We start from the raw sequence: 14,846 nt of genomic DNA on the forward strand, positions 1-14,846 counted from the left end.
AATAAACTCCTACCCCCAACATCTTCTTTAAAAAAAAAAAAAAAAGAAGACAGAGTAGGAGGACGTGGAGTTCACCTTCCTCAACAAATACATTTAAAAAAAAAATCTACATGTGGCACAATTCTCAGAGAAAACTACCTGGAAACTGGCAGAAGATGTCCTATACAACTAAAGCTGCAAGGAAGATCTCCATGTAACTGGGTAGGACAGGAAAAAAGGCATCAGGTCAGGACCTGTGCCTCTGAAAGGGATCTATAAGGAAGAGAAGGTCCATATGGGCAGACCCTTACCCTGGGGAGGGAACAGACTCACAATCTGGGCATCCATGTCTTGGGGTCCTGCACAAAGGAGACAAGCCCTCTTGCCTGCTGGGAAATCCACTGAGACAGAGAGAAGAGCTGGAGAAGCCTAGACTACTTGTGAGGAGTGCACGTGAGCTGGCTTGCTAATAATCAAGGTGGAGAGAGCCTTGCACCGGCAGCTGCTGACTTCCTGCACTTCCCAATTGGAAGGGGTGAACGCCCTGTCTCTGCTCAAACCACACCACAGCCTGGTGCGAGATCAGGGCAAAGATTTGGTCTAACTGCACAGGATCAGACCAGGGTGCATGCGGTGTGATCCAGGCATAGCTGTGGTGACCACTGTCAGCACACACACAAGGCAGTGCCACAATATGCAGCAGCTACGTGCTGAATCTTGGGCAGACAGGTCCTGGTGAGGAGTGTGAAGCAATCTGTTCCCCAGTGAGAGCACACTGGCTCCGCCCACTCCACGCTGCAGCTCAGCACCAGATATGTGGCAGACAGGTCCAGGGAGAAGTGTGCCACAGAGGCAGCCCAGACCCCAGGCAGCAGCACAGCCACCTCAATTTCTGCAGCCACAATGCCCACATCCTCAGCCTCAGCCTACTCCACACCACAGCCTTGTACTAGACCTGGGACAAACACAATGGAGAAAGGGATACGACCTTGGGCTGCATCTGAGAGGAAGCGCAGAGACCTACACAGGCAGTGCACAGGTTTGCTGTGACCACAAGAGCCTCACTTGCTTCAGCAATCATCTCCTTTGGGGAAGGGCACGCACTCAAGGGCAATGGAACCTTACTGAACCCAACCCTCAGGACTTCTACTCCAAAACCTGGGAGCAGACCCAGAACCCAACGAGGCAATGACAACCACCGAGAAAGAGGAAACCCCACCTCACATCAAGCACAGACTCTAGACACTACAAAACAAATCACACCCCTTATCAAGGGGATAATGGCCAGCAAACTCTCAAGAAAGATGTGGCTGGTATCCATACCAAAACCAGCCCTCGCACCAAAAATATTGAACTCACACAGTCTACCCAGGGGTGCTCCCACATAAAAACACCCCTTAGGACCACAGTAGATAACTGTTTCTCCTAAATTCATAGAGACAGAGAAAGTTAAGTAAAATGAAAAAGCAGAGGAACTACTACTACTCCCAATTAAAAAAACAAGAGAACTCCCCTGAAAGAACAACTAATGAAACAGACCTCACTGGTCCTCTAAGCCCCAACTTCAAAAAGGAAGTAATAAAAATGCTAAAGGAATTAAGAAAGATTATCAGTAGAAATGCAGATCACTGTAACAAGGAACTAGATATAAATGAAACAGTCAAAATTAGCTAATTCAATTGCCAAGTAAAAAACCAATCTAGAAGCAATGAATAGCAGACTAAGTGCTGCAGAAGAATAAATAAGTGATCTGCAAGATAGAATAATGGAAATCACCCAATCAGAATAGCAGACAGAAAGACAACAAAACGAAAGCAACACATGAGGTTTACAGGATAATATAAAGAGCGCAAACCTATGCATAATAGGGGTTCCAGAAGGAGAAGAGAGAGAAAAGGGGATTGAAAATGTACTTGAAGAAACTACGGCTGAACACTTCCTAAAATCTAAAGAAGGAAACCGATATCCAGGTACAGGAAGCACAGAGGGTCCCAAACAAGATGAACACAAACAGACCCACACCAAGACATTATTAGCATTAAAATGGCAAAAGTTAAAGAGATGATTCTAAAGGCTGGAAGAGAAAAACAGAGTCAGTTACAAGGGAACTCCCATAAGGCTATCAGCTGATTTCTCTGCAGAAACTGTGCAGATCAGAAGGGAGTGGCATGATATATTCAAAGTCCTGAAAGGGAAAACCCTGCAACCTGGGATACTCTACCCAGCAAGATTATCATTTAGAATAGGAGGAGAGATAAAGAATTTCTCAGACAAGCAAAAACTGAAAGAATACAGCAATATTAAACCTAACCTATAAGAAATATTGAAAGGTCTTCTCTAAATAGAAAAGAAGCAAGTATCTATAGGAAAGGCAAATATATAAAAGGATTGAAGATCACTTTAATAAATCAGTACATAAATTTTTAAAAATCCAAAAAAATTGTAAAAGTGATTATATCTACTATTAATGGTAAAAGGATATGCATGAGGATGTAAAATAGGACATCAAAATCACAAAATGTAGGGGAGGGGAGTATAAAAATGAATATCTTTTAGAATGTGTTTAAACTTGTATGACTATCAGTTTAAAGCAAGTAGATATAGTTATGGGTTAACATACTTGAAAACCAGGGTAACCACACATCAAAAAGATACAATAGATTCACAGAAACCAAAAAGAAAGGAACTCAAGCATAATACGAAAGAAAACCATTAAACCACAAAAGGGAAAACAAAAAGAAGAAATGAACAAGAAAGAACTACAAAAACAACTAGAAAACAAGGTTTAAAATGGAAATTAAGCGCAGCTCTATTTACAACAGCCAGGACATGGAAGCTACCTAAGTCTCCATCGACAGATGAATGGATAAAGAAGATGTGGCACATATATACAATGGAATATTACTCAGCCATAAAAAGAAACAAAATTGAGTTATTTGCAGTGAGGTGGATGGACCTAGAATCTGTCATACAGAGTGAAGTAAGTCTGAAAGAGGAAAACAAATACTGTATGCTAACACATATATATGGAATCTAAAAAAAAAAAGGGTTCTGAAGAACCTAGGTGCAGGACAGGAATAAAGACGCAGACAGTAGAGAATGGGCTTGAGGACATGGGGAGTGGGAAGGGTAAGCTGGGATGAAGTGAGAGAGTGGCATGGACATATATACACTACCAAATGTAAAACAGATAGCTAGTGGGAAGCAGCTGCATAGCACAGGGAGATCAGCCTCGTGCTTTGTGACCACCTAGTGGGGTGGGATAGGGAGGGTGGGAGGGAGACACAAGAGGGAGGAGATATGGGGATATATGTATATGTATAGCTGATTCACTTTGTTATAAAGCAGAAACTAACACACCATTGTAAAGCAGTTATACTCCAGTAAAGATTTTAAAATAAATAACTAAATAATAAAATAAAATAGAAGAAAAATAAATAAGATGGCAATAAGTACATACCTATCAATAATTACTTTAAATGTCAATGGACTAAATACTCAAATCAAAAGAAAGAGTGACAGACTGGATTAAAAAACAAACACCAACAGTATGCTGCCTACAGGAGACTCACTTTAGGGCAAAAGACACACACAGATTGAAAGTGAGATGATGGAAAAGGATATTTCGTGCAAATGGAAACAATAAGAAAGTAGGAATAGCAGTACTCATATCAGACAAAATAGACTTTAAACAAAGGCCATAAAGAAAGACAAAGAAGGACAGTATATAATGATAAAGGGAGCAATACAAGAAGAGGATATTATACTCATTTACATATATGCCCCCAATATAGGAACACCTAAATATATAAAACAAATACTAACAGACATAAAGAGAGAGATTTGACAGGAATACAATAATAGTAGGAAACTTTAACACCCCACTGATATCAATGAACAGATCTTCCAGGCAGAAAATCAGTAAGGCAACGGAGATCCCAAATGACACAACCAGCTGGACTTGATACCTACAGGACACTACGTCAAGCCCCCCGCCCCTTAATACGCATTCTTTTCAAGTGCACATGGAACATTCTCTAGGATAGACCACATATTAGGTTACAAAACAAGTCTCAACAAATTTAAGAGGATAGAAATTATCTCAAGTATCTTTTCTGACCACAATGGTATGATACTAGAAATCAACCACAGAAAGAAAAATGGGAGAAGAATGAACACATGGAGACTAAGCAACATGCTACTGAAAAAACCAATGGGTAAGTGATGAAATCAAAGAAGAAATTGGAAAATACCTGAGCACAAAGGAAAATGAAAACACAAACTTCCAAAATCTATGGGATACAGCAAAAGCAGTTCTAAGACAGAAGATCATAGTGATATAGGCTTTCCTCAAGAAGGAAAAAAAAAAAAACTCAAAAAAACAACCTAACCTACCACCTAAAAAAAGAACAAGAAAAAAACCAATGTCAGCAAAAGGAAGGAAATAATAAAGTTAAAAGAGGAAATAAATAAATTAGAGATCCAAAAAATAATAGAAAGGATAAAAAAACCCAAGAGCTGGTTTTTTTGAAAAGATAAACAAAATCAACACACCTCTAGCCAGGCCTACCAAGAAGAAAAGAGAGAGGACCCAAATAAACAAAATAAGAAATGAAAGAGGAGAAATAACAGCCAATATTGCAGAAATACAAAAAAACTGTTAAGAGAATACTATGAGGAATTATATGCCAACAAATAGTTTCTAGAAACACACAGCCTGCCAAAACTGAGTCAAGAAGAACCAGATAACTTGTGCAGACCAATCACTACAAGTGAAATAGAATCAGCAATAAAAAAATCTCCTGCAAACAAAAGTCCAGGACCAGATGGCTTCACTGGGGAATTCTACGGAACATACAAAGAAGAACTTACACTGATCTTTCTCAAACTATTCCAAAAAACTGAAGACGAGGGAACACTTCCAAACTTATTCTATTAAGCCACCATCGCCCTGATAACAAAATCAAAAAGGGACTACAAAGAAAGAAAATTACAGGCCAATATCTGTGATAAAAACAGATGCAAAAAATCCTTAACAAAATATTAGTAAGCCAAATACATAAAAAGGATCATACACTATGGTCAAGTTGGATTCATTCCAGGTTTGCAAGGATAGTTCATCATACGGAAATCAATCAATGTGATACACCACTTTACCAAGAGGAAAGCAAAAACCACATGATCATTTAAATAGGCACAGAAATGCTTGGATCATCTAGACAGAAAATCAGTAAGGAAACACAGGCCTTAAATGACGCATTCACCAGATGGACTTAATTGATATTTATAGAACATTCCATCCAAAAGCAGCAGAATAGACTTCCTTCTTAAGTGCACCTGGAACATTCTCCAGGATAGATCACATGTTGGGCCACAAATCAAGCCTCAGTAAATTTAAGAAAACTGAAATCATATCAAGCATCCTTTCCAACCACAATGTTATGAGATTAGAAATCAGTTACAGGAAAAAAACAGTAAAAAAACACAAACACATGGAGGCTAAACAATACGTTACTAAAAGAACAATGGATCACAGAAGAAATCGAAAAGGAAATAAAAAAATACCTAGAGACAAATGACAGTGAAAACACGATGATCCAAAACCTATGGGATGCAGCAAAAGCAGTTCTAAGAGGGAAGTTTATAGCAATAAAATCTTACCTCAGAAAACAATAAAAATCTCAAACAACCTAAATCTTACACCTAAAGCAACCAGAGAAAGAACAAACAAAACTCAATGTTAGTAGAAGGAAAGAAATCATAAAGATCAGAGGAGAAATAATGAAACAGAGACAAAGAAAACAACAGAGAAGATCAATGAAACTGAAAGCTGGATCTTTGAAAAGATAAACAAAATTGATAGATCTTTAGCCAGACTCATCAAGAAAAGAAGGGAGAGGGTTCAAATCAATAAAATTAGAAATGAAAAAGGAGAAGTTACAATGGACACCACAGAAACACAAAGGAACATAAGAGACTACTACAAACAACTATATGCCAATAAAATGGACAACCTAGAAGAAACGGACAAATTCTTAGAAGGGTACAACCTTCCAAGACTGAACCAGGAAGAAACAGAAAATATCAACAGACCAATCAGAAGTACTGAAATTGAAACAGTGATTGAAAACCTTCCAACAAACAAAAGTCCAGGACCAGATGGCTTCAGAGGCAAATTCTCTCAAACATTTAGAGAAGAGCTAACACCCATCCTTCTCAAACTCTTCCAAAAATTGCAGAGGAAGGAACACTCCCAAGCATATTCTACATTAAAAGGATCATATACCATGATTTATCCCAGGGATGCAAGGATTCTTCAACAACTGCAAATCAATCAGTGTGATATACCACATTAACAAATTGAAGAATAAAAACCATATAATCATCTCAATAGACACAGAAAAAGCATTTGACAAAATTCAACACCCATTTATGATAAAAACCCTCCAGAAGTGGGCATAGAGGGAACTTACCTCAACATAATAAAGGCCATATATGACAAACCCACAGCTAACATCATTTTCAATGGTGAAAAGCTAAAAGCATTCCTTCTAATATCAGGAACAAGACAAGGACACCCACTGTCACCACTTTCATTCAACATAGTTTTGGAAGTCCTAGCTACAGCAATAAGAGAAGAGAAAGAAATAAAAGGAATCGAAATTGGAAAAGAAGAAGTAAAATTACCACTGTTTGCAGATGACATGATATTATACACAGAAAATCCTACAGATGCTACCAGAAAAGTACTAGAGCTCATCAATGAATTAGGTAAAGTTGCAGGATACAAAATTAATACACAGAAATCTCTTGCATTCCTATACACTAACAACAAAAGATCAGAAAGAGAAATTAAGGAAACAATCCCATTCACCATTACATCAAAAAATATAACCTACTAAGGAGACAAAAGACTTGTACTCTGAAAACTATAAGACACTGATGCAAGAAATCGAAGATGATACAAACAGATGGAAAGATATACCATGTTCCTGGATCGGAAGAATCAATACTGTCAAAATGACTATACTACCCAAGGCAATCTACAGATTCAGTGCAATCCTTATCAAATTACCAATGGCATTTTTCACAGGACTAGAACAAAAAATTTTAAATTTGTATGGAAACACGAAAGACCCTGAATAGCCAAATCAATCCTGAGAAAGAAAAACAGAGCTGGAAGAATCAGGCTCCCTGACTTCAGACTATACTACAAAACAGAGTGGTACTGGCACAAAAATAAACACATAGATCAATGGAACAGGATAGAAAGCCCAGAAATAAACCCACACACCTATGGTCAATTAATCTATGACAAAGGAGACAAGAATATACAATGTAGAAAAGACAGTCTCTTCAATAAGTGGTGCTGGGAAAACTGGACAGCTACATGCAAAAGAATGAAATTAGAACATTCTCTAACACCATATACACACATAAAGTCAAAATGGATCAAAGACCTAAATGTAAGGCCAGATGCTAAAAACTTCCTAGAGGAAAACATAGGGAGAACAATCTTTGACATAAATTGCAACAATTATGTTCTTTGATCCACCTCTTAGAGTAATGAAAATAAAGCAAAAATAAACAAATGGGATCTATTTAAACTTAAAAGTTTCTGCACAGCAAAGGAAAACATAACCAAAACGAACAGACCCACAGAATGGGAGAAAACATTTGCAAACGAAGTGACCAACAAGGGATTAATCTCAAATTATACAAACAAAAACAAAAAAACAAAAACAACCCAATCAGAAAATGGGCAGAAGATCTAAATAGACATGCCTCCAAAGGAGACATACAGATGGCCAACAGGCACATGAAAAGATGCTCAACATCACTAATTATCAGAGAAATGCAAATCAAAACTACAATGAGGTATCACCATACACCAGTCAGAATGGCCATCATCAACAAGTCTACAAACAATAAATGCTGGAGAGGGTGTGGAGAAAAGGGAACCCTCTTGCACTGTTGGTGGGGATGTAAACTGGTACAGCCACTATGGAGAACAGTATGAAGGTTCCTTAGAAAACTAAAAATAGAACTACAATGATCCAGCAATCCCACTTCTGGGCACATATCCAGAGAAAACCATAACTGAAAAGCTACATGCACCCCAATGTTCAGCACTATTTACAACAGCCAAGACATGGAAGCAACCTAACTGTCCATTGACAGAGGAATGGATAAAGAAGATGTGGCAGATATATACAATGGAATATTACTCAGCCATAAAAATAGTGAAATAATGCCATCTGCAGCAACATGGATGAACCTAGAGCTTATCATACTAATAAGTCAGACAGAGAAAGACAAATATCATATGAAATCACTCATATGTGGAATCTAATTAAAAAAAATGATACACATGAACTTATTTACAAAACAGACACCGACTTAATAGATTTCAAAAATAAACTTACGGTTACCAAAGGGGAAACGTTGGGCAGGGAGGAATAAATCAGGAGCTTGGGATTACATACAGACACCACTATATATAAGATAGATAACCAGAAAGGACCTACTGTATAGCACAGGGAACTCTACTCAGTATTCTGTGATAACCTATATGAGGAAAGAATCTGAAAAAGAATGAATATATGTATATGTATAACTGAATCACTTTGCTGTACACCTGAAACTAAAACAACATTGTGAATCAACTATACGCCAGTAAAATTTAAAAACCAACCAACAAACAAATAACAACCCAGTCAAAAAATGAGCAGAAGACTTATTTAGATATTTTTCCAGAGAAGACATACAGATGACCAACAGGCCCACAAAAAGATGTCCAACATCACTAATTATTAGAGAAATGTAAATCAAAAGCACAATGAGGTATCACTCAAACAGGTCAGAATGACTATCATCAAAAAGTCTACAAATAATAAAGCTGGAGAGGGTGTGGAGAGAAGGGAACCCTCCTACACTGTTGGTGGGAACGTAAATTGGTGCAGCCACTATGGAAAACAATATGGAGGTTCCTTAAAAAGCTAAAAGTAGAGCTACCATATGATCCAGCAATCCCACTCCTGGGTATATATCCAGAAATAACTAAAACTCTAATTTAAAAAGATAAATACACCCCAGGGCTTCCCCGGCGGTGCAGTGGTTGAGAGTCCGCCTGCCGATGCAGGGGACACGGGTTCGTGCCCCGGTCCGGGAAGATCCCACATGCCGCAGAGCGGCTAGGCCCGTGAGCCATGGCCGCTGAGCCTGCGTGTCCGGAGCCTGTGCTCCGCAATGGGGGAGGTCATAACAGTGAGAGGCCCGTGTACCACCAAAAAAAAAAAAAAAAAAAAAAAGATACAAAGACCCCAGTGTTCATAGCAGCAGTATTTACAATAGCCAAGACATGGAAGCAACCCATGTGCCTATCAACAGATGACTGGCTTAAGAAGATGTGGGGTGTGTGTGTGTGTGTGTGTGTGTGTGTGTGTATAATGGAATATTACTCAGCCATAAAAAAGAATGAAATATTGCCATTTGCAACAACATAGATGGACCTCGAGAGTATTATACTTAGTGAAATAAGTTAGACAGAGGAAGACAAATATTATATCACTTATATATAGAATCTAAAAAATAATACAAATGAATCTATATACAAAACAGAAACAGACACAGAAAACAAACGGTTATCAGAGGGGAAAGGAAGGGGGAGGGATAAATTAGGAGTACGGGATTAACAATCTACTACATATAAAATAGATAAGAACAAGGATTTACTGAATAGAACAGGGAATTATGTTATCTTGAAATAACCTATAATGGGAAATAATCTGAAAAATATATATATACAACTGAGTCACTTTTCTGTATAGCCGAAACTAACAGAATAGTGTAAATCACCTATACTTCAATTAAAAAAAAAGTTTGAAGTCCAAAATACTATTATAAAATAAATACATATCTCCTTACCAATAACAGAATAATAATTCCCTATATTATTCACTGACTGTTTTTTTCTAGCGCTCTCTCATTTTTCATCCACTTAAGGTATCATCAGAAAGAGAAGGGGGAATATATGAATAATGTCAAACCTGTTAAAAGTGCACACTGATGGATGTCTTCATTTACAAACTTCATAAAGTTATCCTCATCCTAAAACAAGAGAGTTTTAAATTATTTATCTTTTAAAAACCAGCGGTTTCCCAATCCAGAAATTTTTTACATCTACCTTAGTACTTAGAATTGAGTGTCTTTAATCTTTAATAAATGAAAAAATTCAAGGTTATTACTGGCTATTGATCTCAAAGCACCCAACACTTCAAATATCCTGAAACAAAGTTTTCATCTTTCATTTCTGTTCTTCCACAAGGTAAGGTCATATTAATGATTATAGAGAAGGAACAGTTTAAAGATTCTTGGTAAACCTGGCAAAACAGGTTAAATTATGACTAAAATTAACCAAAAAAAGAAGAAAAAAGAAACACAGAAAGCCATTGCCGGGACTTCCCTAGTGACCCAGTGGTGAAGAATCCGCCTGCCAATGCAGGGGACACGGGTTTGAGCCCTGGTCCGGGAAGATCCCACATGCCGCGGAGCAAATAAGCTTGTGCGCCACAACTACTGAGCCTGCACTCCAGAGCCCGCGAGCCACTACTCAGCCCGAGTGCCACAACTACTGAAGCCCTTGCACCTAGAGCCTGTGCTCCCCGGCAAAGAGAAGCCACCGCAATGAGAAGCCCGCGCACCGCAACGAAGAGTAGCCCGCGCTCGCCACAACTAGAGAAAGCCCGCGTGCGCGCAGCAAGGAATGCAGCCAAAAATAAATAAATAAATAAATAAATTTATGGGGGGGGGAGAAAGCCATTGACTTAAAGGGTTATACATCATTTGGGGAGTTTATTTTGGGACCTTAACTTACATAGATAATTTATACTTTACTAACATGTGAAGGAAATTTCTTAGAAATATGTGCTGGGACCAGACAAAGTATTTGTAACTACTGCATTTTGTTTCTCCACTACCCCCTTCTTCCTCCATGTACTTTCCTTTGTTACAACAGTGCCACATGAAACCTATGATGGTGACACACAGTAGGTTTAGAAATAGGTTTCACTATTATGATACACATTATAATGTAACATAGAATTAGTACATATAAGAAAATAAGTGGACATGAATTATAAAAATAAAACCCTAATAAATACTTATTAAACACATTTTAATAAAACTCAGAAGAATCTCAGCCAAAATATTTTCTCAAAAAACCCCCAAAATCAATATAGATTCTCTTTCTAGATAGGGCATACTGCACACATTAATAGCTTTGCTTTCAATCAATTTATTTCCCAACTTCAGTGAAAAGTGATTTAAATATCCAACGGATTTTTACAGCCAACTGAATTTATAGTATTTTTACTAGGAATTTATATTTTATAACAAGTTTTATTTCTATGTAGGATTAAGTTGAGAAAAACATACTGATTCATCTTCACTGATTGTTCTGTCTGAATAGTCTTCCTTTTCTGAATCTTCTGACATCTCTTCCAATATTTGGCTCGAATCTTTTATTATGTAGGTAGGCTGTAAAACAATTTGTAAGGAACTTACTTGACAGTTTTCTTTTTAAGTACACATTAAATGTGTATCCCCAAATATATTCAATTTTATTTAATTAACAGTGACAACAGGCTTCTCTAAAAAGTAAATTAAGACACAGCTAATTAAACCTTTAATTTCAAAGATTTGAAGAAATTCTCCATTTTTATAAGAAAGAGACAAGTCAGAATAAGACAAATCAGGTAAATAATTCAATTGAAAAAGGAATTTCCAGGGTACATAACCAAATCCTAAACTTATCATAGACAAGTCTAGACACAGCGATAGCGAGTTCAGAATGATTCTGAGGCACTGAAAAGCTCATGCATCAGAGAAAAATTACAGTTACTTATTCAGGTAGTGAGTTGTAGCAATACAGTTAATTTTTTTTTTCGGCTTAATTTTCATTTGACCAAAAGTTCTAATGACAGTAGGTTTTTTTCTCTATATTTTGGTTAATATTCTGTAGACTGTTCTAATATTCGATCACATTAGTCTTACTGGAATAGTTAACTTACTGCAATAGTTATCAGAAGTGGTAATTCTTAAGTGGTAATTAAGTGGTAATTAAGACCTCTTAAGTGGTAATTAAGACAATGAAATAACAGAAATTCCTTGTCAAGAGTCTACTATTTTTGAGAGACCAAAGGAATTTACTAATTTCGAATCTACTAGTTTATGCTCCTCTCTACAAAAAGTGGGTTTTCGAGCGTGGACCACAAACAATACAGCCCAAGCTCCACAGCGAATAACTTTACGAATGCCACAGAGAAGTCTGTCTTACGGGTGACACCTTCAGTAGTAAGAGACTGAAGTTTCCGTCTGGGGATCACAACTCCGAATTTGGAAAACTGGACTGGCATAAATCTTGATTCTGTTTCCTTACATGAGCGTATGAGGCGCACCAACGTGCTGACCTGCTGCGGAGTAAAACCTGAGCTTCAGGAGAGGCACACACACAGATGGATCCAATAAGCGCTCCGTGCGTACCTTCCACGTCAGAAGCGAGAGAGGCCACAGCAGGCGCGGCCTCGCCCAGCGGCGCCGCGGCAGTCTCGGGGCAGCAACGATGACTTCCCTTCTTGGCGGGAAGGACGATGAAGCCACAATTCCTGGTGGCGAAGTTTTCCTCCCACACTCGGCGACACAGCAGTGGAGGGAGGGGCGCCTTTTCTGGGCGCGCTCGTTTCGCGCAGGGACTTTCCTTCTCGGCACTTCACTGTCCCGCCTCGGCCTCCTCACCCTCGCCTCGAGTCCCACGGTCAGGCCAGTAGTCCCTTCCGTGCGCCGGGAGCAGCCGTTCTGCCAGTGATACCGACAGCCCAGCGACTGGAGGGAACGCTGCCGCGGCCGTTTAGTAGCCGCAGCCACGCCCTTCATCACGTAGCGCAGCACTCGTTACCAGGGCAACGGGCTCAACCTCGCGAGATCTCAGACTGGTCAGCTACGCGGGATTTCGGCTGAAGGAAAGGAAAAGCCCGGAGGATGTGGCGGACTAGCAGCAGAAGAGTGGGCGTCAAAGGGCATCCCGAGGGGCGGGAAGGTAGAGAGCAGGGGGCTGGCGGGAAATTTTAGGGGTGGAGGCAGGGCAGCTATTTGTCCCTACGGTTCTGCACATCGGTTGTTTGCCATGTCTGTCCCTTCTTCGAGCAGACACCAGAGCAGACTGGTTAAGACTTTTGCTTTGTTGATCTTTAGTTGTATCCGCACCGAGTTGCGTTTTGCACGGTTGTGTGACTAATGATCTTTATTGGATTCGGAAAAAGAGACTTTTTAAATATTTGATGGAAGAGTCCTAGATTTTCTTGGGTGAGCTTGCAAGATTATTATTAGCTCAGAGATTCTTTAAGTATAATAATCGTTAGCTAACGTATCAAGAACATCTTCGGGGACACTATGCAAATCATTTTACATGTATTGTCTCATCTAATTAAATATGATCATTCCGTAACAAATTTAGCCATTATTCCTGTACATCCCACCTTGATTTCCCCCTGGTCTGTAGCTTAGTGGATAATTTATTTAGAATACTTTTCCAAGTAGAGCTAAAAATAAAAGTCTTTAAATGTTTGGTGCCTGCACGAGGCATTATGTGTCATGAGATTTGTAATACTGTAGAAATGGAGATAATGCAAAAGTAAAATAAAGGGCAAAGCAATAGCTTAAACATGAGGTTAATAGCCTCTGCTTAAATTTTGTTAGTTTCCAAAAAATAACATGTTCTTTGAGGTCAGTGATTTAGAAGATTGGACCTTCCAGAAAAAGAAATAGAGCAGGTATTAGATCACACTTTCTTGAAAATCAATTACCCTTTATAATTGTACCTTGTTTTATGTAACACATATGTTACTAAAGGTGACATGCATAGAGAATTTTTGTATATGGAATCTATTTTTCTGTTGGATTTTAGAGTCATGATTGCAAGCCATAGTGTCAGACACACAAGGTGAAACTCCAAGAAATGATCTAAACAAGTTACACAAGTAATTAATGGCAGAGCTGGGACTTAAATCTCAAGATTTTTAGTCCAAATATCTACATGATCATATTTCAAGTAATCCTACAGAGAAAAATTAGTGCATAATAAAAACAGGAATTCAAAAAAACCTTTGAAAATTGTATTTATTCATTCTTTCATTAATTCAACAAATATTTATTCAATGCCTACTAATTGCCAGGGACTGTTCCCAGTGTAATAAAATGGACATCCCTTGTGGAGGTTATGTACTACTGAGAGAAGAAAGACCAATACTTGAAAAAAGCTCTCAGGTGATGAAAATTGCTGTGGCGAGAAATAAGGGAAAAATAAAGAGCATAGGGAGTGCTCTAGTGGGTGGGCCTTGGTAGGGGTGGCTCTGTTGATGGAGTGTCCAGGAAAGTCTCTCTGACCAGGCTTTTGAGCAGAGACCTGAAGCAAGTAAAGGGATGAGCTACGTGGATGCCTACGGGAAGACCTTGGCAGGCAGGGGAAACAGCAAGTACAAAGGCTCTGAGAGAAAATCATGTTATGAATTATACTAGGCAGCACTGTTTAGTTGAAGCTTAGCTGGAGTCAGTACATTTTAAGAAAAGAGATTTCATTAGGACCTCTTTCTTCCCCAGATAAATTTAAAATGATTTTCTAAAGCACCTGTTCCTTTTTAACTTTTTTTTTTAAAACTTACTCTCCTATTCTAGACAGTAGAATACAGTGGAAATAAATTCTTTGCCTTTAAGTGCAAGTGGAAGGAAGACCTGCAGTAAACTTCAGCCAAGGACTTTGATGTCGGTCTGAGTTTTTGTTCTCCTTTTCTCTGATCTTATCAGAGAAGGTT

General features: G+C 38.6%; 1 protein-coding gene across 1 annotated transcript in view; it reads right to left on the minus strand.

The window, feature by feature from the left end:
• Nucleotides 1-12,921, minus strand: part of AGBL3 (AGBL carboxypeptidase 3) — a 96,634-nt gene extending 83,713 nt beyond the window's left edge. The window contains 3 exon segments of the mRNA XM_049715121.1: nucleotides 10,029-10,089; nucleotides 11,416-11,517; nucleotides 12,523-12,921. Coding sequence (XP_049571078.1) covers nucleotides 10,029-10,089; nucleotides 11,416-11,517; nucleotides 12,523-12,912 — 553 coding nt within the window. The 5' untranslated portion in view covers nucleotides 12,913-12,921.
• Nucleotides 12,922-14,846: the final 1,925 nt, after the last annotated feature.

This window comes from Orcinus orca, chromosome 9 (genome assembly GCF_937001465.1).
Source record: "Orcinus orca chromosome 9, mOrcOrc1.1, whole genome shotgun sequence".
NCBI lineage: Eukaryota > Metazoa > Chordata > Mammalia > Artiodactyla > Delphinidae > Orcinus > Orcinus orca.